At 30.0% G+C, this 27,706-nt stretch overlaps 2 protein-coding genes across 5 annotated transcripts in view; both read left to right on the forward strand.

The window, feature by feature from the left end:
* LOC136080623 (TPR repeat-containing protein DDB_G0287407-like) overlaps positions 1-27,706 on the forward strand; it is a 98,370-nt gene that overhangs the window by 2,002 nt on the left and 68,662 nt on the right. The window contains exons 2-6 of one of the 4 annotated variants that reach the window (XM_065797511.1): positions 1,702-1,764; positions 2,295-2,357; positions 21,255-21,585; positions 22,777-22,845; positions 22,911-23,017. In XM_065797511.1, the coding sequence (XP_065653583.1) occupies positions 21,439-21,585; positions 22,777-22,845; positions 22,911-23,017 (323 nt within the window). In that variant the 5' untranslated portion in view covers positions 1,702-1,764; positions 2,295-2,357; positions 21,255-21,438. Of the gene's footprint in view, positions 1-1,701; positions 1,765-2,294; positions 2,358-21,254; positions 21,586-22,776; positions 22,846-22,910; positions 23,018-27,706 lie in introns of those variants that run through there. The other 3 variants (XM_065797510.1, XM_065797512.1, XM_065797513.1) reach the window with 3 other exon arrangements.
* Positions 4,831-6,678, forward strand: LOC136080206 (uncharacterized). The gene has a single exon (XM_065796820.1). It carries the CDS (start codon positions 4,831-4,833, stop codon positions 6,676-6,678), a length of 1,848 nt encoding a protein of 615 aa, XP_065652892.1.

Below are 27,706 nucleotides of genomic sequence, written 5' to 3' on the forward strand. Positions count from 1 at the left end.
ACCTTGCATCTCACAATCTCTAAACTTGTAAGTCAAATTAGATATAGTGTCATCGCTGTAGTATTTCATCTTAACTTTATTTTGACATACAGGAATAAATTCATGAACTTCTTTTGTTCCTGGTATTGTTTTTATATTTTTAAATCATTCAGATTGTAATATTCTTGTTTATCAAACTTTCTCTTGAAATAAAAATTAAAGTTTATACCTTTAATGTTGTTAGTGCAATATGTAAATATATCATGTGAGTTTAATAATTGATTTGTAAAAATTTTCTACAAATAAGCATTAGCCTTATATCTGTTCCTCCTATACCGCCACAAGGTTGCTTTCCACGGCTGGTTGCAAAGAAATCACATTTTGCATCTATTTCAATGTTTTATTTATGCTGACATAGGTTAAAGATATTTCTGCTGTTTTAACATTGAGATGAATAGCCTTCAGAAAAGTAGTACACATTTACAATGCTGGGTTATCGTGTTTACAATCTGATCTATCAGTATCCATTGGTTAAATTCAATTGTATCTTCTTCCTAAAACTCCCCAATTAGTTCAACTAGTTTTTCTTTTAATTTAGATTTGATTTTTGGACATTAAGTACATCAGTGTAACTTTGTTGTGTATTACAAATAACAAATTTTTATAGTTCATTAAAATTAATTTTAATGGGTAAGAGAGTTAACTTTATGTTTTGGTGGTAGATACAAATGCACACAGAATGGGTTCCTGATGAGTTAAGCAAAAAATACCATTTAGGTTTTAAAACACAAAACTTGGAAAAAACTGACTTAACATGCAGATTTTTATATGAAATAAATAACTATTTTAAGCTTGATAAAATTAATCGCTTTTGCATATGTACTTTCTGACTAATACTTATAAAATTCTTTTGACCAGGCGCCTGGCAAAAGTTTTCACTATCTTTATAAAAATTATTCACTAAAGTATTTACTTGATACAGCATTTTACCTTGTTTAGTTTGTAGGACTACAGAAATTCCTTCCTTCTTTGCTAAAGATCAAGATTTTCTTATTTGATATTTTGAAACTTCAAAATACTTACTAGGTGCTTCAATTGACCATTCTTGTAAGAACAAAGTCATTATTTGAATCTTGTCCCTAAATAAACAGTATTTTTCAAGTTTATCTTGATCAAAACTAACATTTTTTTTCAAATCAAGAATAAATTTATTATCAAAAACTTCAATCTCTGTCAATGGAATTTTTAAACAAGTTGGCAACTTTCCTTTGAAAACTGTTCTAATAGTTTTAAGTTTCTTTTCCCAATGCTCATATGATTTATAAATCAAGAAAATCAGAAGATGACAGAAAGTTTTTGACTCCTTTTATTTATATCAGCTTCATGTTGAATGTTAAATATATTTTCTTTATTTATGCTTTCATTTGTGTTATCATCAGGAATATCAATGTTATCAGTATCAATTTCAGTGAGAGCTTTTAATTAGACTATTTTACAAATTTTTTGACTAGGTACAATATTGAATCTGTTATTTAAACCTATGATTCTTAACTTGACTCATATGTAAGATGCTGAAATAAAAAATGTAATTCAATACAAAAAAATGTGCCTAGTATTACCAAACATAATGAACTTAAAATTATAACAAGTAAGTATATAAAATTCATAAAAACTTTATGCCAGGCTTTTCTAACCTTTGTATTTTTTTTTATGAACTAACAGTGGATCACAGCATTTATTCTGAAACACATGGAGTTTCTTAAGATAGAATTTTTGCTCTTACAGGTATTTACATGTAAATTAGTATTCTAAAGTTTTGAAATGAATAGATCAATACCTTTTTTGTAATTAATCTTAAACTAGACATATTTACTGAAAAATTATTGTAAAAAACCCGGTTTGCATTTCAAAGTTTTTTATTAAATATGAGATCTAATAACTTTAAGATATGACTTTCCATTTCTTCTTTCAAAAGGAACCTTTTATTCTTCAAGGATACCTATTAAATTGCGTAAATGTATGATCAATGTAACTGTGTATACTTCTTAATAACACTAACCTTAAACTTTTTTGGTAGTTAAAAAGTCTTATTTTATCCTCTTTTTGATAGATAAAAAGTTAAATTTATTAAATATTATTTTTGTTTACCACTTAATGATAGTTTTAATTAGTGAAACATTTGATTTTGTTAATATTTTTGTATTAAACAAGTTTTTTTGGTTTAAACAGATTTTTGCTTTATGTGGGCAAAAGTTAACGTATGTTTTCATAACTAAATAATTTTAAAAGAATTATTTTAGTTCTTTTATTTTTAGATTATAAATTACTAAACCTGAACACTAGCTGCAAAGTTTATACGCATTCATGTTTTAAAAAAGGTGTATCAATTAGCTATGTAACAAAATTAATTTTTTTTTACCTTCAAATTGTTTTGTCAATATTTTTCTTCTTTACAAAAGAAATCATTTGTAATGTTTTACTAAATACATGTGTATTATGTTTTATTAAAAATTATTAATTTGGTAAAAGTATGTAAAAGTTATATTAAAATTTTTAAAAGTTATATTAAAGTTTTTTAAGTATATACATTTGTATATACTTAAAAAACTTTGCACTAATGCAATACAAATACATTAATGAGATCTGTCAATTACAAATTATTTTATTATAATAGTAATAAAAAATTAAATACAATGAGGTACAAATACAAATAAGACAAATCAAATGAAAAATTCAATTTTTCATCATTTTTACATGCTATTAATAGCATGTAAAAATGTGAAGATGCTGCTTTCTTGCAAAATCGAGTGAAGATGCTGCTTTCTTGCAAAATAACATCAACAAAGCAGTAAGTCTACTTTGTTGATGTCATTTTGCAAGAAAAAAAATGACTCTTGCTATTCAACACAGACAAGTGTAGCATGTAGTCAGAATAAGGAATCACACAACTACACAATAGATGTTTAGTATGTAGGTAGAATAAGGAATCACACAACTACATAACAGATGTGTAGCGTATAGGCAAAATAAGGAATCACACAACTACACAATAGAAAAAGAAGACAATACACATCATCAATTACAATTCACTACCCCTGAACCTGAAATTGGTGTGCTTTGTTTCAGATGACCTCAAAGTTAAACAACAGGTTGATTTGGCAGCGTCAAAAGCAAACATAATGCTCCGAAAGCTCAGAGGTATGTCTGTCTCAAACGCTCATAAAACATATAAACGCTCGAACAAATCTAACACAGAGCAACTAAAGTAATTACTGAGCTCAAAAATCTTTCTTACAAAGAAACATCTTTCTTAAAAAGAAACATCTTTCTTACAAAGAAACATCTTTCTTACAAAGAAACATCTTTCTTAGAAAGAAACATCTTTCTTAGAAAGAAACATCTTTCTTACAAAGAAACATCTTTCTTACAAAGAAACATCTTTCTTACAAAGAAACATCTTTCTTACAAAGAAACATCTTTCTTACAAAGAAACATCTTTCTTACAAAGAAACATCTTTCTTACAAAGAAACATCTTTCTTACAAAGAAACATCTTTCTTACAAAGAAACATCTTTCTTGGACTAGCCACTCTGAAAACCAGAAGGAAACGTGGAGATCTCATACATCAGTACAAAATAATTCATGGTTTCGAAAAAACTGTATCATAAATAATTGGAATCCTTAACCATCTGAAACTGTAAATAGATTGTTAACAAATACTTTCAAGAACTTTCTGTAATTAGTGTAAATAACTGTATTATATAAACTATTGTTGTATTGCGACAGAAGGAACGTTGTGGGTGTGTCATTTATTACATTGTATATAACGTTTATAATGTTTATTATACCCTCGGGGGTATTTGCAAATGTATATATATATTGAGTAAAGATATTTACAAAGTGTGTGAGAAAAACAAATATAGAATTAATATTACAAGCTATTTCGGCCATGAGTATAGTGATAAAGTTTGCAGATTTGGTGTCGCAATACGATGGTTCGGGTGAGTTTTCAGAATGGATACAGAAATTGGAACTGGTTGCAAAACTTCAAAAAGTTGACGAGTTGCATGTGGTGCTCCCCTTATTTCTCTCTGGCGAAGCGTTTGCCGTTTGTCAAGGTCTTAGTGATGAAATAAAAGAAGACTACAAAGAAGTGAAAAATGCACTGACTACTGCCTTCTCTGCTTCTCCGCTAACAGCATACGAAGAATTCGTAAATCGATGTCTTAAAGAGAACAAGTCTGTTGATGTATATCTCGCAGAATTAACGAGGCTGAGCAAGCTAATATCAACTCACGTAAGGGAAGAGTGGATAAGGTGCGCATTCATTCTCGGGTTACCTGACGAAGCAAGAAAACAGCTGCAAACCGCATGCTCAATATCAACAATGTCGCTGTACCAGATCGCTGAAAAATCAAGAAGTTTGGTAATTTTACGTCGTAAAGAATCATGTTTTGTTAGTTGCATGAATCCTGTTGCCATCAGTCCAAGGCAGGTTCCTCAAGGACAAGGAAGAAAGACCGTAACTTGCTACCGTTGCGGCGAGGATGGACATATCAGTCGAAATTGTAGTGAAGAAATTGACAAGAAGAGGTGCTTTGTGTGTGGAATGGACAATCACCTGGCCCTGCACTGCTATAAAAAGTGTACGAACTCAAAAAACGTGGAAGGGAAGCCACCCGTTTTTGTGCGAGCGGCTTCCCACAAAATTTAAAACCGCCAACTCTTTGCGTATATGTTAATGGAAGAAAAATAAAAGCATTGTTGGATACTGGATGCTCCAAATCCATTTTAAGTCGGGAAATTATAAATGCAAAAAATGTCAAACTCGCAAGAGAAAAGGTTGTTATGATGAATGGAAACTCAATTGAAATAAAACACCAGATTGTTGTTAATCTTTCTATAAATGATACCACCATCGATTTGGAATGCCTGGTGGCAGACATTGTTCCCGAATATCAAATGCTACTTGGTATGGACGCAATACGACTGCTTGGAGGTGTCCAAGTCGGGAGAGACGGCGAAACCATAAACTTCAATGTGGAACAACTAGCTATCGGTGCTACTGCTGTTTCTCAAGAAAAAACGAGTGAAGTATCCTCGTCTACTATTCTAAAGCTGATTGATAAAGACTTCGTAGCAGAATTCAAAAACGGCAGTTGGAGCGTGTCTTGGAAATGGCTGATGGAACCACCAACGTTAACTAACAAAATTCCAAACTATCATATCTCTGAGGACGTTAAAAGTGAGTACGCAATGGAAATAAGTGAATGGATAGCACAGGGATGGCTGAAACCATTTGAAGGGAGATGTAATGGCATCATTCCATTGATGGCAGTAACTCAACGAAATAAGTTAAAAATATGTCCGGTGATGGACTACCGGGAGTTGAATCAATTTGTATCCAGTCATACTGCAGATGGCGATGTTTGCAGTACCAAACTTCGCAACTGGAGAAAGTTGGGAGAAAATCTTGAGATAATCGACTTAAAGAAAGCGTACCTGCAAATTCGTGTCGACGAAGCATTATGGAAATATCAAGTTGTGGAATATGAAGGGCAGCGTTACTGTCTAACAAGATTGGGTTTTGGTTTAAATGTGGCGCCCAGAATAATGACTAAAATCTTAAAAAAGGTATTATCCTTAGATAAATTTGTCGAGTCTGGGACGGATTCATTTATTGATGATATCATTGTCAATAATAACATAGTGTCAAGTTGCAGAGTTCAAGAACTCTTGAAAAAATATGGCTTGGATTCTAAGTTGCCAGAAAAACTTGTCGGTGGTCGTGTGCTTGGATTGCGAGTGTACAAACAATGCAACCAAGTCCGTTGGAAACGTGACAACATACCCAAAGTTCCGGAAGGAAAAATGACACGTCGGCAAATCTTTTCTTGGTGCGGACAGCTGACCGGACATTTTCCAATAGCAAATTGGCTGCGCCCTTCGTGCAGCTATCTAAAAAGAGTTTCGAGTAGTTGTGGATGGGACTCTTTGGTGAACGAACGAGTTGTTAAATTAGTAAGCAGTTTGAATGAAAGACTTACAAAGGAAGATCCCGTTCATGGGTCATGGAATGTCAAAAACATTTCTAAAGCAACAGTGTGGTGCGATGCAAGCAGTTTAGCTGTTGGCATAGTTTTGGAAGTGGCTGGAGAAATAGTAGAAGACTGTTCGTGGCTGAGGAAACAAGATGATACGGCTCACATTATTCTTGCAGAGTTAGAAGCCGTGATAAAAGGAATTAATCTAGCAACAAAATGGGGATTCGAATGTATTAACATAAAGTGTGATTCGGCTACTGTTGTCGGTTGGTTGAGATCCTTAATTATCGGTGACAAACCCGTTCGAGTACACGGTCTTGGAGAACCACTTGTCCGTCGCCGGTTGTCATTGATTGAAGACCTTGTGAAGGAGTGCAATATAAAATTAAAACTTTTCCTGGTAAAGTCAGCAGAAAACAAAGCCGATGCTCTTACGAGGGTACCACAGAACTGGCTGCATGCAAACCATTCTGCAATGACAGCAAACATTGTACCGCCTGATGTGAAGTCGTTTCATAATCTTCATCACTTTGGAGTCAATCGAACACTTTATTTGATGAAACAAACATACCCGAAGGAGAAAGTTTGCAGAAAAGACGTTGAATCAGTCAGGAAAAGTTGCGAAAGATGTTTATCGCTCAAAACTCGTTGGTGAATTATGCGCAGATTGGGGAGTGTCCATCTTGTTTCGTTGCGCTTACAGGCCATCTGGAAATGGAATTGTTGAACGTCATCATCGCACAATCAAGCGCATGGCAGCCAGAAGTAGCAAAGACCCGTTAAACATGGTATATTGGTATAACATAGCTCCCAGAAAAAATGGAGAGGAAACATCGCTCCCCTACAAAGCTATATTTTCCTACGAGTGGAAACCACACACAATTTCTGCCAAAACTAACGCGGAAGTTCTCCACAACTATACACAAGGACAAGAAGTATTTGTAAAACCACCTAACTCAAAATGCACGAGCGAATGGAACAGAGGAAGAGTCTCAGATGAAGGACGAGGAGTTTCGGTAGAAATCAATGGATTGCCGAGACACATGTCGGACGTCCGTCCTGCTCCCATTGTAGCTGACTTGTCTATCAGAGAATCGGAAGAACCCATCGCGGATAACCTAAATCTCTGAAGATCGACGCGAGTGCGGAGGTTTCCAAATAAGTATGCAGACTTTGTGATCTAGAGATCAAGGGGTGTTGTAATTAGTGTAAATAACTGTATTATATAAACTATTGTTGTATTGCGACAGAAGGAACGTTGTGGGTGTGTCATTTGTATATAACGTTTATAATGTTTATTATACCCTCGGGGGTATTTGCAAATGTATATATATATTGAGTAAAGATATTTACAAAGTGTGTGAGAAAAACAAATATAGAATTAATATTACACTTTCTTTCCAGAAAAGCATTAGCCAAACAACATTAATAGTCAACCGGATACACCAGGTATCTTCAGCATAGAAGTACCTGGTGCCATACTTCATTAACTTCAGGACTAAAATAGTTTTATTTTTTCCAAAAATTTAATTTTTGGAAACATTGCATCATTTTTGACATATTTAGATAAAGAAATTAATTAGCTAATATAGAAACTAAATATATATATATATATATATATATATATATAATATGTATATATATATATATATATATATATATATATATATATATATATATATATATATATTTATATATTATATAAATAAATAAATATATATATATATATATATATATATATATGTATATATGTATATATATATATATATATATATATATGTATATATATATATATATATATATATATATATATATATATATATATATATATATATTTTACATTTATTACATTTATCTAATATTGACAGGCATGAAAGTGCAATTCTATTATTTTTATGATTTATTTTCAATTGAAATTTAGGAAACACAAAGTTTTAAGCAGGTCATCACTCATTTTTGACCAAAATTTTGTAACAAACAGCCCTGCAGCTGAAAATGCTTACTTTGATTGAGCATCGAATAACATCTTCAGATTTGAAGTTCTTTTGCTTGCTGCTTTAAAGACTAATGTTTCTTGGAAATATTAGTCTTTAAAGCAGCAAAAACTCATAGCCAAAACTCATAATTTGAGATGTCTCTGCTTTTTTTTGTTAAATATTGAATGGCCTCTAACATCGGGTTCTCTAGTATACTCCATTTGAGCCAAGACTTTAATATCTTTTGTGGAAAAAGCTCACAAAAGATATTGATATTGGATTTGGCAAATTTTTCAAGATCATTTTTAATGATGTGTTGAAAAGTTTAAATATTTTAATCTCGTGAAAGTAGTCTGGATTAGACAGATATTTGTAAAGGCTCACCAAGTTGCTTTGTTATCTCTAATGATATTGCTTCTTTTATATTGATGATAAATTTTTTTATCCGTTTAATCTTTAGAATGTTAATCATAAATGTGAAGATTTCTTCTAAAGTTATAAAGGGTGGGGTTTTTCCTGCAAAGTACTTCTACTGCAAGTTTAACCCTTTCTTTTCTTAATGTTGCCATTCGGTAACACAAACTTTAAATTCAAAAATCAAACCCTGTTTTATCTTTTTTTTTAATTTTAAGTAATGCTTAAGTTTTGCTACTTCCTACTAGATGGCAACATGTGCAATTAAAAATGAACACGCCGATTCACAATTGTTTTTTGAAAATATTAAATGTCATTGTAATTTTTTTATTTTTTTATTTCATAAATTGGGAAAGAAAGGGTTAACTGGTTTAAGAGCATCAACAATGTTAGTTAAAATGGCTAACTGATCTTCAGTGCAAATGAGGTTGAAAGAAATGTTGATCAGAACAATTCCAATTTGTTCTTTGATTTTAAGAAACTGCTGAGTCATTGCTAATAAACTGTTCCATCATATGTTCAACTTTTAAAATTTCTTGCTGTGTTTTTTATTAAAGCTCTACATGGAGCACATCTTTTTTGACTAAAAAATTTAAAACAACTTGGCAATTTTCAAAATTTCGGTAATGACAGACTAGAAATGAAGTTTGACATTTGGAAAAGAAATACTTTTATTGATTTCCTCATTAATGAAGATGAATTTTTTTTTAGATTCCACATTTGTTTTCTTTTTTTTACTGTCATTGTCATTTAGCACTTCACTGACATTTACTACATTTAGTATTGTAGGCCTATGAGAGTCTTTTTCATAAGAAAAAAATATTATTAGGTATTTTAGTAGCTTTGCTGAATTTTTACTATCAGATTTGCTCTTGTTGTTTATGGTTGTAGTGCATGATTACACATTTCTCTTTTTAGAGTCCAGGGAAATTAATTTCTGTAAGCCATTGATCTTTAAATATCTAATTGCTTTTTACCAAGTGATTTTTATTTAAAAGTTAGTAAATAAATGTTAAGTAAGAATTGTTGTTAGTAGTTTCATAAGAGTGAAAAAAAAAAAAAAAAAAATGTAGTATAAATTAAGAAAAGGCAGTTCTTATGGTTTTGGATATAAATTATAAAAGAAAAATATAAAATAATGTTGCTTGTTTTCTGTTTTATCAAGGTTATAATGAAATAAAAACTTCAACATTTAATGTTAGAACAATTAACCCTTTAATAGTCCCTTCCTTGATAAAACTTCAATTGAAAGTGGTTTCCAAATGTTCCTGCTTTAATATTGCAGCTTCATTAGACCATTTCAAAATTGTATATATAAACAAAACTTTTTGAATTTTTATTGGGCTACCTTCTAATTTGATGTGGTTTGTGGTCAGGAAAATAAGTTCAAAATTGCAAGCTTAAATGATGTGTTTTAGTGACTGCTCAAGAGATTCAAAGTTGTAAAAAAAAAGGTGATAAAACAGTAAACTTTCTTATCACATAAATTTGATTGAATATAAATGGTACAATATATTTAAGGGTGCTATATAATGTGTTATCAAAGTTTTCACAAGAGTAATGAATGATAACTTTCTATTCTGCTTTAAAGTTTTTCTTAAACAGAATGATCATGAGTTTTAAGTGATATTCAACAATTTGAAGTATTAACTGCCGTTCAGTTTTATCAAGTGTTAGCACATTATTGAAGTCTGTTGCTAACTTAACAGCACACTCAGCACAGTCATTGGTGACTCTCATGCTTAATATTTTTTGTTTGGCATCTCAGAAGCTTCTATTCCTTCTGGACTAAAAGTTTGGAAGCTTTTATTCCTACTCTTTAAATCAATCCTCATCTACTCCATATTTTTTTCACCATCATGAGCAGTTGCTTTAATAATCATTTATTTCATCTTTTTTACAAGAACATCTCTCTTAAGAACAAATGTACTTTTATTATTCCAAGAAGCCAATGTAAAAAGGTCGCATCTGATGTTAAGCTCTGTTATTCTCAGTTGACTAAATCTTGTATCTTATATCAAATGTTAGAATGCTGTAAGAAAATGTTAGTAACTGTAAGAATGCCACAAGGTATCTTGTGGTACCCTTATATCTTTGCTCCTGTATTGTTTCTGTTATCTGCAATATCAATCTTCATGAAAATTTAACATCTAATGTGGCTCTATTTGTTGACGACTCAACATAAAACTCTTGACTTGAGAAAAAATCTTCACTTTTTGATTGCTTAGAACAAGCAGCCAATTTTTAATCTGATCTCTCTTCTGTAACAGCCTAAGGCTTGCTGTGGTTTATGGATTTAAATTCTGGACTTAAAATCTGCAGTTTTTGATAGACAAAAAAACTCTTTACTGCAAAAATTTATTTACTGCAAAATAATATTGCAATAATGTTGGTATTTCTATATTGATGAATAACAACCCTCTTATTCTCAGACAAAGTCTAAAAGCACATTGTAAATGTAATGTGGTAGTGGTGTAGTGGTAGAGCACTTGCATCATAAGTGAGAGGTACCGAGTTTGATCTTCCATGTCCCTGATAGTACTGCGCTCAACTTGTTTCTCTGCACAGTAGCCTTGGTTGTCAAGGTTCGTGTTTCGGAGTTATATAGTTGAGAGAGGGTTATAACCACAATTAAGTACCCTCCTCGTCTGTAGTGGCATTTTCAGTCTTGGGGGTGTGAATTAACCTAAAAAAAACTCTCCCAATGTTGTAAGATTGCATTTCTTTCTTTTTTCTACAAATGCAATCATGGTCAATGCTCAAACAAGCTAATATCTCTATTACAATAAACCAAAACTCATTCTTACTTGTTTCTTATTCTACAAGTTGCATCCTTTTACTGTGTCTGTCTCTTCATGCTATAAAAAAGTTTATTTTTCTAGTTTTTTTCCCTGTACATCAAAAAAAATTTATAATTATTAGCCATCTTCATGCTTTTCTTTTATATACAACTTACACCTTTCAAGTCTTCAGTTAACCTTTTCCTAGTATTTTTACTTATTCTCTATTTTAAAGTAACTCATAACTTGATAGTGGTTGCTTGCAATCTTGTTGGAAGTAAATAAGAGTTTGAAAATATATAAATATATGCCAGTATTTAATAAATAGTTTAGCCAGGGTTGTGTTTAAAAAAAGTCTCATTTTTAGCTGGGGTCGGGGCCCCGGTCACTTACTGTGCTACCTGATTGTTAAAAGTAAGATAAGACTCATGACTTTGGAGTAGACAAAGGTCATTAGGCTGTGTGAATAAAAAAAACAATTGCTTTTACTCAGTAATTAATTAGCTTTACATAAATAAAACTTCAGCAATTTTGCTCAAATTTTTATTCACAGAAAACTGAGCAATTACTGGAGTAAATTGTTTAGCTTAACATGAATAAAAATTCGAGCGATAAACAATTACGTTAAAAATGCTGAGTAAAAGCAATTGCTTTTTTTTTATTCACCCGGCCTATTGAATGGAGCATCAGAACTGCTCGAAGCTTTAAGCCAAACTTTTGCATATATAGTAATGATGAAAAGACAGATATGACAACCCAGTAGTTTGTATGCTGTACGTTTAAATTGTCTACAGAACAAATAGATTTTAGGATAGTATATTCCTTTTGCCATCCATTGGCACAATAATAGGAACCTGGAGGGCTGAAACAAGTTACATCATTATCTTCACCCAGTGTGATTAGTGTCAGTTGGATGAGCTCTAGGTAATCTTTTCCTGGTTTAATTTTTTGGGATTTGATTTCCTAGGAATTTTAGACATATTTTTCTTCTTCTGGTTTAGTCATACAAACTCAGCAACTGTATGTTCAGATTTGACTTCAATGTCAGAAGCCTCAATTGTACTGGGTATTGTCAATAAGTAATTGTATTGGGTATTGTCAATAAGTTTTTATGGTTCCTTGAACCAAGAAAACATTCCAATCTGTGGTCCTGAAGACTGAAAAAGATGGTCAAATACTGCAGCTAAAATAATTTCAAGGATATGGTGTATGCAGGCTAAAAGCATTAAATAATTATTATATGCCTGTTGAATGATAGTAATTGCAATGGTGTGAACACCGGTGTTTGAACTTGTTGTGTCAAAACAAAAACCTGCCAGGCAATCTGAAACATCTTTCCGTTTTTTCAATACTTCGACAATCGAGTTTGCCTTAAGCTCACCCATGCAAAGTTTAGGAATGGCTTATAGATTTTCGACATTTAAACCTGATATAATAACTGGCATCCTGTCAGACAGGTTTTCATATGTGTCTGGTTGAGTTTTACTATCAAAATAGGCAGTTAGGGGGGTATTTTGCACAAATGTTTCTTGAATGTTTTGGCCTATAGATTTCCCAATTCTTTTATGAGCTCTGTAAATTGAGCTTTCATACAGTGTCATACCTTTGATGTTTATTCCAACAGCTTTGAGGACTGGTACAACAATGTGCATAGCACATTGTTGTACCAGTTTTGTACCTGTACTGAAGAAGTTTTTGTTAACATTTCTTTAATTTTTTATCAATACTTGCTAATTAGCAGCTCCTCATCACGAGTTTTTTCAACCAATCCAGACTTAATACATTTTTTCACTTTAGTTGCTTTTTGTTTGTGATGTTCTTGCGAATGTCAATACACTAGTCTTTGTTCACGTTCTTTAAATTCTAAATCTTCTGTGCCCATTACCATTTTCCTTTTTTCTCTTTTGTCTTGAAATATTACATCTTGTTGAATTTTTGCAAGTCAGTCACAATCTACATGAGCCACATCCAATAGCTTATTTAACCTGTTTACAATTTAACTGTTTTTTCCAATTTAACTGTAGTTTCCAATTTAACTGTTTTTCAATTCTGCAAGACTTGTTTTTCCCAATTTTAACATAATAGTTGCATAATATTTTTAGTTTAGTAGTAGCATTCCTTTTTTGTGTTGTTGGAACATTAGCAATAAACCAAATTTGTGAAACCTCATTAATAGTATTAGAACAGGTCTGTGAAAGTTCAAATTTGTTTGTCTTTAAGTAATATAAGAGGCATTGTAGGACATCAATTGTGAGCAAACAGCTTGAACAACTTAGTTTATCTAGAACTGGTAATTGATGACCAATTAGCCACACATTAGTGTCAAATCTTGTTTTAACAACTTTCTTTTTGGACATTTTGACTTTTATTTTTTTCACTGAAAATGTAAATTATATATAATGTTCATAGTTATATAAAATTTAAACTCTGTCGCTACTTATCAAATTCATTGAAACTTTAATGAATTGACTTTGTTTCCCCAATAATACCTAGATCCAATTTAAATAAACATAGTTATAAAAAAATATAAAATCAACACTATGCAGTATGCTAATGAGTTATTTTATCAAATTTAATAGATTAGTTGATAAAAGCAGAAAAGTAGAGTTATTTTTTCATCAATTAACATCAATTGAACAACTAGCCAGTTAATTTTTGTACCATCAAAGATGTTAGCTTTTAATTTAAAAACTTTTTTTTGGGTGCTTAATACAAGGGGAGTTGGGGAATAACAGGATGGGTGGGAATTTTAGTCCAGAGCTAATAAACGGGGAAAAAAAAGATGGGTAGGAGTTTTTTATAGAACACAAATAAGCAGTTTAATTCTAGTGGTTTGTGGCTTGTGGTTAAATGCGCATATTTTAACGGCTTTTTTAATATAATTCAAAAGAATTTAATATGCTTACATAAGTGGTATAATATGGACTTTTTAAAGGTTGACAATTTTTACACTGAAAGTTTTTATTCTTATCAGTGACTAATATAAACTTTTTCTAATTTTTTTTTTTAATTTTTGAGATGTTTTTTTTTTTTTGTTGATAACAAGCAAAATAAAAATAAAAAAAAGGAAGGGGGAATATTGATAAACTATTAAAATGAATTTAACAATTCATTTTAATAGTTTATCAATATAATAAATATTTTATTTTAACGCATTCACCCATAACTATAGTGGGTAATTCCATGTCAATTGGCTCAGACTATGTCACCATACATCTCAGATTTTGCTGATTTTTATACAATGGAGATTACTTAGTAAAGTAAGAATTTCTGTAAAATTTAAGCTTCTAGCTCCAATAAGATACTCAAATATAACCATTTTACTTTTAGCAGATATTGGCCAGTCCCCTCAAAATTGCAATGATTAGAGATTTCAAGTCACACTTTAACTTTAACTTTAAGAATATTTGATCTTTTTATATTTGGTCAGAAATGTAAATAATTATTATTAAGTACCTGAAATTATAAATTTAAATAAATTTAGGCAATTTTTTATATACCTGTTTTTAATGTTCAAGAAACTCATTTGGCATTTATGATTTAAAAAAAAAATTTACATATCATTCTATATTCATTGATCTTTCAGAAAACATAAGGATTTTGATCTGCAAATATATGGATTTCCATATATGGGTCCATGGGGCCGGGACACCGGTGACCATAACCCACTTATTTTCTCAAAAAATAAAAGATTTATTTTTCCATTTTTAACTAAGTAAAGATAAATTTGAAAATATTGTTGAAAAAACTTTTTGTTTATACTTGTTCTATTTGGTTTTTGATCATTCTATATTCAAACTTATGATGTTTTAAGAAAATTCTTGTTTATAAGAATTTTGATTTATATGCATATGGATTAAAAACAGTCATCTGAAATAATGATTTTAACAGAATCTAAAATTGTATAAATTAAAACTTATTGAGTTAAAAATAATTTATATTTTTTAATGGTAAAATATTAACAATAATTAGTTTAAAAAACTAAGTAAGATCTACTTAAATAACCAAAAAAAAAAGTGTAAATTTTGGAGCATCAGGGACTCACTTTGTGTATGTACCCACCATCAAAATGCAATACTCTTTTAACCAACACTATAAAAACTAAAATGTACATACAAAGATCTGATGGCAAAAGTTGTTTGTGATGTGACAAGTAACAAGGACATGGTTTATAGATGTTCAAACTGTCCAGTTATAATTTCTTTAAATAAGTTTTTGGATGCACAATTAATTGACAATGACAATGCTAATGAGATGTCATTAAATTAGTGGCAGAAAAATAAATAGAACTACATTGATCTGTCAGACAACAACAACTTAAGAATACAAAGTTTTATAACCTAAAATTGCTTTTAAATCTTGAATTATGCATCCATCAATTAAGTTTTTAAGTGAGAACATATATTTGTCAATATTTAACTTTATCTTTGATTTTAAGTAAAAAGTATACTTTTTACGGTTTTCATGAGTAAGATATTGTAAATATTCATACTTGAGGTTTTCTTTCAACTATTTCTTCATTGAAAAAATTACTGATTTAAAGATAACATTTACATATAAGTATTATATATCATCTGCATTGCTCGAAACCGTTTATTCTTTATGTGTTTCTCCTATGTTTTGGTTACACAATTTAAATTAGGGATCAATACAAAGAACTGGTTGGTCAGCGCAGTATCTGCAGTATCTTGATATTCTCTTTACTTAATTTTTTATACACTGCTTACATTTCTTTGTTGCTTTTATTTTTTTCAACTTTATGGAATTATCAATAGGTAATGGAAACTTGTCAAAGGTATTCTTGCAGTTGGTTTTACTTTTGATTTTCCAATAAAACTTTTTATAATATTCTCTAAAAAATCAACAATATTGCAAAACTCTTTATTATTTAAAAATTTGGTATAAAGTTAGAAAGATTTATTTGACATCATTTCCAGGATATGGACTCCTGCTTTTTTTTACCACCTTAAAGTTTTTCGTTTTATTTTAATTTTCCATGGTGGTTGGTAACTTTTACCATTTGTGAAATGTGTGAGTTGGATATGGTAAACACATCTCTTTTGTTATTCCATTTGCAAACTGTAACATCATTTTGAGATTTCTAAAAACCTCTTCATTCTTTAATTTTGCATTTTTATTTGCCTCTAGGTTCCGTTTTCTGTCTTTCTTGAGGGTCTCTGTGATTTATTCTAATTTTTTTTTTCATCTCATAGAGATTGACAACTTTCCATTGGCTCCATAAAGATTTACATTGTAATGGTTTTACTGTATTAATAACTGTCAGCATATCTATCTATTTTCTGTAACAAAGTTTTTAGTCAGTCACCTGTCAGTAACACATTGAATAAAAACATTGGAAGTGCATTCTTAGAAACATCTAGATTCAATCCAGGTATTTCATTAAAAATAAAACTTTTGATATTTGGTGGATCTTCTTTCCAACCAATACTTTACTAGTCCTTTCTTATTGTGTTGTTATTTAGAGTAACACTTAGAGTAACAACATTTAGAGTAACACTTAGAGTAACAACATCTAGAGTAACAACACTTATTGTGTTGTTATTTAGAGTAACCAAGTCGAGTTGTTTAATTGATGGTAAACTTCTATAATCTCCCCTCATTCGCATTCTACCTCTTGTTCAGAGACTTCTGGTATTTCCTGCTCTTGTACATAGGTGTCCTCATAATTGAGAATCAAGATTAGGAACAGCGGCTACAGAGATATTCCTTCCACAATAATTTTGATCTGGATCACTGGTCTATAAATGTCTATAATAAATGGTGTAATAACAAGAACAACATAATGTCGTATCATTTTTAAAATTATCATTATTGAAAGAATTACATGATTTCACCTCTTCTAATTCATTATTCATTATCAGTTCAAAGGCCTCTTCGATGTTATTTCTATAAGCCATTATACTTGTAAAACAAAACAGTGATTAAAAAGTTACTAAATCAAACTATATTTACTATAATTAAAATTATATTTGAAACAATTATATATAAAATTATATATGAAAAAATAAAAATAAAATATAATTAAGATAAATGAAATAATAAAGTAATTAAATAATAAAATAATAAAAAAAATCTAAAAAAGAGGTGTTACCTTGTGCAAGCTGTAGAGCTACTTAAAAGAAAAAAAACTTTTTTTTTGAAAAAAGTTCATAACTTACACTGAAATAACTTCAATTTTGTTGAATTCTAAAAATAATAAAGCAACTCAATTGGTTTTTTTGCTAACAAGTATACTCGTTTTCTTTACTCTGTATAAAAACTTTATATGCACTACGGAAAACGAGTATACTCATAACGATATATTCATTTTCCATAGCACACATAAAATCATATTTCGCACTACGTTTGACAAGTATACTTGCTATCAATAGTTAATAAAAATAGTATTGAAAATATTATTTTTATAGTTTAAATTAGATAAAAAAAGTTTTGGTTTGTGTGTTTATCGTGCCAATTATCTGCCATATTTTAGCAACAATTGCTGAATATTGCTCCATATACAACATGTTAACAGCTCATTCCTATATTTGAAAATGTCAAACAAATCTCTAAGGCAACAAAAGGAAAAGTTGGCAAATGACTGTATTGTCTAAGGTGCAGAAAACTACATGTTTGTGATTCAAGAATTAAAGTAACCATTGGTCAATGCACATAAGGCAGGTCCATTTTTAACGGTCAGAAAAACTATAACTTTTATATATTTTTCTATTCTACGTCGTTATACAAGACAATTTCAAAAAATGTTTTGAAAATATTTCAATTTTCTTGACCTCCCTGAGGTTTTGAATATTTTTAAAAAGCCATTTTTGATCATTTATTCGTTAAATTGCTATCTTAATTGGAGCATAATTGTGTATGAGCTGGCTCTACTATTAGGAAGGTTGGTATAAAATTTGAGGTCAAATATTAAAAATTTCTTGAGATAACACATTTTGAAATATGACTTAGTTTCTTTTAAAGACCTGGCTTTTACTATGTTTTTAATTGTATATTTATCTAAATACTTTTAAATATTCTTTAAAAAACTTAATAAAATTTGTATTTAAGAAGTTTGTTAAATAAGGAATCTAAATAATGTACTTAATAAAGATAAAAAATAAAAGTAAATTGTTAAAAATGTGAAAGACTTTTACTAAAGGTTTTACAAACGCGTTTTGTAAATAATATACATAAAAAATTCAGTTAAATTTTTCTTATAAAAAGTTAAACTTTTCTTACAATTTATTAAGTATTTCTTTGAACCAGTTACATTTATAAAACGGTAAATTAACTCTGTGTTCCCTTAACACCAGTAAGATATCTTGCAGCTTTTCCTCTTTAATTGTTGAATCGATAAAGTCTTTTACCAATTTGATAGCTCTTTCACAACACGCAATGACACAGATTAATTTTTTTATAAACCTTTTCTTATTTTTATAATCAGAATCATGAGTCCACAAATCAGGTGAGCTTTCTAACCACTTTGATAAGTAAGGAACTTTTTTAAATATTAGCTTAGGACTTTGACCAACATAATCATTAAGTTCTAAATTTTCATTCATTTTTACAGGCTTAAACTTTTTATTTTTAAAGATTTCAGGTAAATTTATTTTTAACAACTACTGAGCAACTTTTCCTTTAACTTTATTTTCAAGACTTTTATCAAATAAACAAAAGATAACTGTTTCTTCAGAAAGATAGTAGCTATGTCTTAGATAGCTTGAAATAAAAGCTTGAGGAAAATCAGCATCAAAATCTTTAATTTTTATCATCTCTTTAACTGTACACAAATCATTATGAGCAGTAAAACAATTTGACTTGATTGAAGAAAGTTTTTTGCATGAACTGAAGCTACATATATCTCAGCCTTTGAAAATACTGTTTCTTCCTCTGAAGTTAAAAACTTTACGATTGGTTGAGTAAGCTTCATTGCCAAAATGTATCTACCGTAAATCTAGCTTCATGTTCAGCAGCTGGTTTGTGTATAATAAATTTAGGAACTGCCTCCCTTCCTTTCAGAAAAAACAATGACATTGACACATGTTTATAATCATTTCTGGGGAAAGTATGAAGTTCCAAAGCTTTTTTGCAAAAAAATAAACTTTTTTTATCCATATTTTCTAATGGAGTTCCACTAACTTCACACCACGAAACTTTGATAACTGATCCATATTTTTTTGAAAATCTTTATAATGCCAAGCAGCTTTGAATCTTGTATAAATTTTGATAGACTTTTGCTTTCTGTTTTAGTGATTGCATTTATTACATATAAAATATGTCGTTCTTGAGAATGTTTTCTGCAAAGAAGTCTTAACAGAGGTCTATTTAAGAGTTCTTCTAAAATACTTATACAACTTTTGGTTTTGGTGGTACTGTAAAATTAACTGCAAATGCAAGTTTACAAAGCCTGTAAATAACCAGATAATGTAATAAAATGTTTGACTAGTATACAATCAATATTAAATAGATTATTTTTTTTCAAGATTGAAAAAGAAAGACTGACAGCATTGCACAACAGTTAAAAAAAGTTTTCAGTTAAGTAAAATAATTCCTGGAACTAGGAGCAATCATCAATTTAACCCAGAATCTATAGATATTAACTTTAAATAAACAAATGGTGTTAATAGAAAAGAAATTTTTTCATTTTCTGGTAATCTAAGAGCTCAACATAATCAGCAAATTAACATCAATACATTGAAATTTTGCATATTTATTCTGTGTAAAATATGATAAATTTCATTGGATTGGTATGATAAATACCAATATTGAGCAAGATGTTATGGAACATTTATGCACCCTCACAGTTCTTTTAATAAACTTTTCTGGCCATCTAGAGCAGACGAGTGTTGCAATTACCAAAATAATTTTTATCATTGATATACTTGTAAAAACAACTGGACATATTTATACTTTGACTGTTGACACAAAGCAAATCTAAGCAAATCTTAATGCAATCTGGGCACTTTATTTTTTTGTATTTTAATTAAATAAAATGGAAAAAATATAAATCAAAAAATTTTTTGATAACAATTTTCAAAGTTATTTTTACTTTTTTATAAGCGTAAAGAAAATTTTTTTGTTTTGTTAAGAAAATTAGTGGAGTATAGCCCCTGGTGCCCAGTCCCATAGACCCTCTGGTCATCTGCTCTGGAAACAACTTTAACACAAGTTTATCAGGACTACACAAATGCTGAAAGTTTTAGAGTTCCAGGTTGTCTGGAAGCTAATGAAAAGTTTATTGCATAATTCCGCTACAAAAAAGTGGGACACATGCCCTGATCCCCCTCAGATGTCATGGGTCCTGGAAACAATTTTACCATATCCATTAATTGGAACTACACAAATGCTAAAAGTTTCAGAGCTCCAGCTAGTATGGAAGATAGTGAAAAATCAATCACAATATTTTGCCACAAAAAAATGGAGACTGTACCCTGTTATCCATATTTGGAAAATATGTGTAAAATTTTTATTTTACAAAGTATTGTCAACTGTATAAAGTTCAGCAAAATCAGAGATATATGGTGACATTCTTAAAAATTTTTCTGGGTCAATTGACATGGAAATACTCAAGTGGTAAAGTATTCCTATTTTAACTTTTACATATTATTATTATTATTTACAACTTTTACATGTACTTAGTACATTTTAACTTTTACATATTATTATTATTATTTACAACTTTTACATGTACTTAGAATAAAATATTATGTACTTAGTACATTTTAACTTTTACATATTATTATGTACTTAGTACATAATATGTAAAAGAGTAACAAATTATATGGTAATTTTATTTTAGAGTTTTGTAATATTATTTATTTATAGTTTAAAGAAGAAATAAGATGAGATACCACAAATAAAAATATAATATAGAGTGTAAGATGTGATATAATTACTTTTCGATTGGATTATTTAAAAATGGTCTGTTGGTCTTCCAAAAATAGTTGTTGTTAAATATAATTTTATAATTTTAAAGTCAGAACAAGCAAAAGTAAAAAGCTCTTTTCTATAAAACCAATTTCTAATTTTCCTAAGTAAATAGATTCTAATTTTCCTTATAGATTCAGATCAGCTATCTCAAGATTGTCTATTTTAAAGTCCGACCAAACAGAATCAAAAACCTTTTTTTCTTTAAAGTCATCATCAAAATTTCTTAATTTAGTGAAAATCTTTAATGTCAATCAAGCAACTCTTGATTTATCATATGAAGAAGCATCTAAACTTCAACCAAAAAACTTGGAAGAAATGTGGTCTATTGTAAAGAAAACATTAGATAAGCAAGTCATCAATGTGGAACCTTTAAAAAACCGCAAAGGTTGGCGTACTATTAGAATATTTGTATCAAGCACTTTTAAAGATTTTCATCATGAAAGAGAAGTTCTTGTCAAAGAGGTATGGGAATTTGCTTAGGAAAATATTGCATATATAATTAATATATATATATATATATATATATATGTATATATATATATATATACATGTATGTGTATATATATATATATGTATATATATATATGTATATATATATATATATACATATATACATATATATATATATACATGTATGTATATATTACATTTTATTTAAACATTTTTTGATATTTTTATGAATATTATACCTTTTCAAAATGTCTTTTAAAACATCTGTTTTCAAAATTTTATTTTAGTAGTCTCTTTTCATTTATTTTGTTTTTTTATTTATATTTGCTTACCAAGAGCTAATTCAAAAACACTCTGCTATTTTTAGCAGAGTGTTTTTGAATTTGTAATTTATTTAATCAAATAATTGTAATTTATTTAATCAAATAAATCTATTTTTTTAATTTTTAAATATTTTATGTTATTTAACTTAGCCTCAAACACCAGTTTATAATCTGAACAACTGTTCTTTTAACTTAGAATTTCACAGTAAAAAATTGATTTAGCAACAAAATAACAGTTCTATAGTAACAAAAAACATAATCTTAGAAGTTTTTTGCTAACAAGTTTATACTTATGCCAGCTAAAGTGTAATGTGGCTTTAAATTGATTAAAAAAGAAAAGCATGATTTGTGTTTTGGGCAATACTGAACAATATCACATTTTTAATTGTATATTTATGTAGAACTGTTAAAAATAATAGCATTTACTCAATAAAAGTATTTATGCTTTGATCTTGTAAATATAATAAAAAAATCGATTGATTTAAAATTTAAAATAGTTTAATTGATAAATAATCATTTAATCAATTAAACTATATCAAATTTCAAATAAAATGATTTTATATTATATTTACAAGATATTTTTTAACTGATGGTTATAATCATTAGTTAAAAAATAGATAAAGCTAGAGCACCAAACAATACAATGTAACAATATGTAAACATACAGTTTAAATATACACAAAACAAAGTTCATAGTTTCTAATTAACATAAAATTAAAAGACCAGAAATGTCTCCAGATATTGAAAGTTATGATTAAAATTATAAAATCTCAACTTGCCCATAAAAAATATAATATGGTTTACATTAATTTTTTTGTTATTAATATCACTATTTTTTATGCAGATTTTTATTTAGTTAATTTTTATTGTTATAATTCAGGTGTTTCCTGATCTTCGGCTTTGGTGTGAACAAAGAAAACTTCGGCTTGTAGAATGTGACTTATGTTGGGTATCTATTTAAAATATTTTGATTGATGTTAAAAATATTGTAAATATAAAAAAAAATTTTTTAAGGGTGTTCCAAAAGATTCTACTACAGAAGAAACTATTAAAATATGTCTCAGTGAACTCGATCGTTGTTATGAAGATAATGTTGCACCTTTTTTTCTAATTTTAGCAGGGTAAATATTTTTATTTTTGTGTATATATATATATGTTTATATGTGTATATATATATATATATATATATATATATATATATATATATATATATATATATATATATATATATATATATATATTAGGGATATGACTTTTTAATTTTTTTTCAAATAAAATGTTTCCTGTATCATAAATCGATGAACTTTTACCTAAAATCATGAAAAAAGGCCCAAATAGCTTTCTGCAACAAAAAAAGGTCACCCCCAAAATAAAAATTTGATTTACCATTTTTATACATTCATTTTTGACCGATGTTTTAATCTTAAGCTTAATTCTCAGCTTAATTCTATTTATTTCATTATTTTGTTATGAATTTATAAATATAACGCCACACGTTACCATGGCAACGAAACGGCCGTGTGCCGGCAAATACTTGGAATTGTTATGTGATGACGTCATTGTGTTACCACGGTGATATAGACGACTGTAACAGACTGTAGAAGATTATAGAACTTAGTAGAACATTCTGGAAGCTCTAAATAATTATATAAGCGAGCTGCTGTCAGAGCTCAGTGTTGATAATGTGAATAGTTCTACGAAGTACTCTGCGTGTAACTGAGCTAATAAGGAACTACTGTAGCGAACTAAAGACGCTGTAAGTGTACGAAGTATAAGTAGTTGTAGCATTATCGTTAGGATACGGACTGGATTATCGAACTGTTATCAACATTGACTGGATTATCGAACTATAATTGGATTACTATACAGTTAAAGTATTTTATTAATTAAACGACTTTATTAAACGGATATTTACGCTCAGCTATCCGTAAAGTCGTAACAATATTATATGATGTCTCACAAGAAAAGTCATACCACAGTAACAAAGAACAAGAAGACTTGGACTAAAAATTTGGTGAGATTTCAAGAGTCACACAGAAGAAGAGGAAGCGTGGCTGTAGAAGAACATTCACTCGATGAAAAATCCAGAATACCACTTCAATTGCAGATCGTAGGAAGATACCAGTTTCTCGGAGCATATGTTAAAGGAAGAAAAGAACGAATAGACCAAATTTCTAAGGAAATTACAAAATTGTGGGACAATAAACTGAATTTTCCACGTGTGTCTGATCAAGTGATAAGAGCAAAGCTTATGAAGGTGCTGAAGGTCTATGATGAATGTGTCAAGCGTGGAAAATATGATGTTCTCAATGCATTATTTGACATCACGAAAGTGAATGGCCAGTGGTTATCCTCGGAAGATAAACGTCTATACCACCTACAAAAAGAAAGTAAAGGACAGGTGGGGTACTCAACAGGACAAGTGGCAAGTAAAGAAACCATTCACCCTTCCAAGAGAAGGAAAGTCCAGTCGGGAACAGCAATACCTTCCACATCACAAGTCCTGTCTACCACAGACAGTGGTACTGAATCTGAAAACTGCAAAAGTAAGAGTGAAGATGATGAAGACGACGACGGTGATAAAGACGATGATGAGGACACTCAGAAAAAAACTAGAAAGCACTACAAAAGTAAATTTGCTGTAAGTATGGTTACATCAAGTGGAGTTTCCACAAAGAAAGCTGCTAAAATATGCAATGTATTATCACAACAAGGTATTGATATTCCAACTCCAAGTCAATCAGCAATTTACAAGTCCATATTCAAAGAGGCAGGTAAATTAAAAAAAGAAATGATACAACAACTTAAAATGGAACAGTGGTCCTTACACTTTGACGGCAAACGAATAGATGATAAGGAATATCAGGTAGTTGTACTTCAGAATGAAAGAACTGACGTGAAACTTGATGCACTGCCTTTAAAAGATGGCAAAGCTGAAACTGTTGCTGAAAAAATTGCCAAACTTATTGATGAATACAATTTGTGGAATTCAATTAAGATGATCATTACTGATACAACAAACGTCAATACTGGGAAGAGAAATGGAGTTGTTGTGAAGTTGCAACGTATGTTTAAATTAAAGGGTGTCACAATACCACAATTTATCGGTTGTCAGCATCACGTACTAGACAGGATTCTCCGTCTGGTGATGGACGAAGAACTTGGGGGTGATACCAAATCTCCAAACATTGAATACCCATTTGTGTCTGAACTGTTGAATAAGTATGATGAACTGAAGGATAAGTTTGTGAATGGAACTGTAGAAATTCTTGATAAATCAGGGTGGAGAGACGATATGAAGTTTTTGTACCATTTAACAAGAGTGTTTAGGTTCTATGAAGAACAAAGAAACTTCCCTCTGATTCACTTTCAGAACATTCCTAATATGAGCAATGCCAGATGGAACTCAAGAGCCATTCTCGCCATTCTGGCGTTCATTCTTATGCCTGTAGCGAGAAAGAATTTGGAGATGGTTTGCAGGTTCATTTCATATGAGTGGGCAGAACATTGGTTTAGTAGTCAAAAGTACAATGACAATGACTTCAAGAATTTATCTGATGTATTGAAGCCTTACAAAAAGGCATTGCAGTCATTCAAAAATCACTGGAAGAAAGAGCCATCCGTCATCGACATACCACGAAGTAATCAGATAGCTGAACGTGCAATCAAGGTGATGCAAGACCTGTATGCTTCCTGCAGAAAGAAAGACAAACTGCAACTTCGATTCATTCTAAGTAATAAGCGCTAGACTCTTTATGAGACGTGAGCATCATGTGACCCATGTACTAAACACAGTAGGCCTATAGACACAGACAGTTATGTATATTGTTGTACTAGACGCTTTGATACTGTTAATTTTGTAATACTTGTATAATTATATATCACATAATGTTTTTTGTTATATCACAGTACATGTTGCATAAATAAATAAAATAACAACAGGAGTATGACTCTTACAACATCTTCAGCCTTTAATATTCATTTACTGTACAAAAGTGTACCTATTGAAAATTCGATTTTTTGGTTTTGGGGTGACCTTTTTTCAAAATATGTCAAAATGAAACATCTATTCGTTCTTTTTACATAAAAGTTCATTGAATTACGATACAGGCCTAGTAGGTTGCAAAAAAGTCATATCCCTAATATATATGTATATATATATATATATATATATATATATATATATATATATATACAGTTGCAGACAAAACTACGTGAACGATTGCAGATAGTTTTTTGAAACAAAAGTTTCAACACCTTAAAAAAAGTTTTTTCTCTAATACTATATATGATTGGATAGAGCGTTTTTTGCTCTATAAGATTGTGTAAAGTGTATTCTTTAATAATACGTATAAAATCATACATGTATAAACGTTAAAATAATTTTAGAAATTTTGAGTGACAAAACCACGTGAACGATTTATAAAAGCGTCATTTTTGATGCAAATTATATTATATTCACATCGAAATCAGTGCTTTTAAAAATCGTTCATGTGGTTTTGGTATTCTAAGAACTTACAATCATTTAAATTTCTCAAGATTATTCTGTTTAACATCAAAAAATTAAAAAAATTAAACTATAATGGTTCGTCAAACTGATTCAAAAATTGAAAGCTTGGTTTTGCGTTCGCGCAAAGAAGAAAAATGGTCCATTGGGCAAATTGCAGCTCATGTGAAGATGTCAAAAGGTGGAATACATAAAATTATACACCGAGAAAAGAGCAAAAAGATCGTTAAGAAAGGTGGTCGTCCACGTATTACGGATAAGCGGTAATATTCCTTTAATTTTATTTTTTTTAATATTTAGTCTTAATAATATTAATGTTAATGTTAATTTTAATGTTTAACATTTTATTTTTTAGTACTGATCGAAAAATTGTGCGAAAATCTCTTGAGAATCCACATTTGACAGCCCCTGAAATTCGTCTGCAAACAGGCATGGAAAACGTAAGCACACGAACGATTCAAAGGCGTTTAAACGAAGGAGGTCTTTATGGGCGCAGACCTGCAAAGAAACCATTCCTTAAGCCCAGGCACGTCAAAGATCGCCTACAGTTCGCTAAAGATCACTTAAACTGGACGGTTGAAAATTGGAAAACAGTTTTGTGGTCGGATGAAAGTAAATTTAACATGGTTTTCAGCGATGGTCGAGGTTATGTTAGGCGTCCAGTAGGTAAAAGATTTGCAAAAGAGTATACAATAGGAACTGTAAAATTTGGGGGTGGCAATATAATGGTTTGGGGGTGTTTCTCCTGGGCTGGAATTGGTCCGTTGTACCGTGTAAACGGTATAATGGACCAACTACAGTACAGGGAAATATTATCTAATCAAATGTTGCCACACGCTTTAGAAAAAATGCCTCACAATTGGGTTTATCAACATGATAATGACCCTAAACATACAGCTTTGACTGTAAAAAATTGGCTCATAAATAATAGCATAACGGTTTTGAAGTGGCCTGCCCAATCTCCCGACTTAAATCCAATCGAAAATTTATGGATTGAAGTTGAGCGACGCTTGGGAGGTCGCAAATTTCAAAAACCGGATGAACTTTTTCGAGCCGTACAGTATGAATGGGAGGCATTACCAAAACAGTTACTAGAAACTCTTGTAGAATCTATGCCAAGACGGTGCAAGGCCGTTATCGATTCTAAAGGCTATGCAACTAAATATTAATGTTTTTTTTTTTTTAGAATCTATTATTTGTTGATGTTAGTAAAATTATTCTTTTACGTTTGTATAATCGTTCATGTGGTTTTGTCGCGCAAAATATTTGATGATTTTTGAACATTTAGATATGTTTAATTTTA

Source organism: Hydra vulgaris, chromosome 05 (assembly GCF_038396675.1).
Source record: "Hydra vulgaris chromosome 05, alternate assembly HydraT2T_AEP".
NCBI lineage: Eukaryota > Metazoa > Cnidaria > Hydrozoa > Anthoathecata > Hydridae > Hydra > Hydra vulgaris.

Bases quoted from the DNA above. Each gene is read 5' to 3' on its own strand.
- LOC136080206 (XM_065796820.1), top strand. From the start codon at position 4,831: ATGAATGGAAACTCAATTGAAATAAAACACCAGATTGTTGTTAATCTT.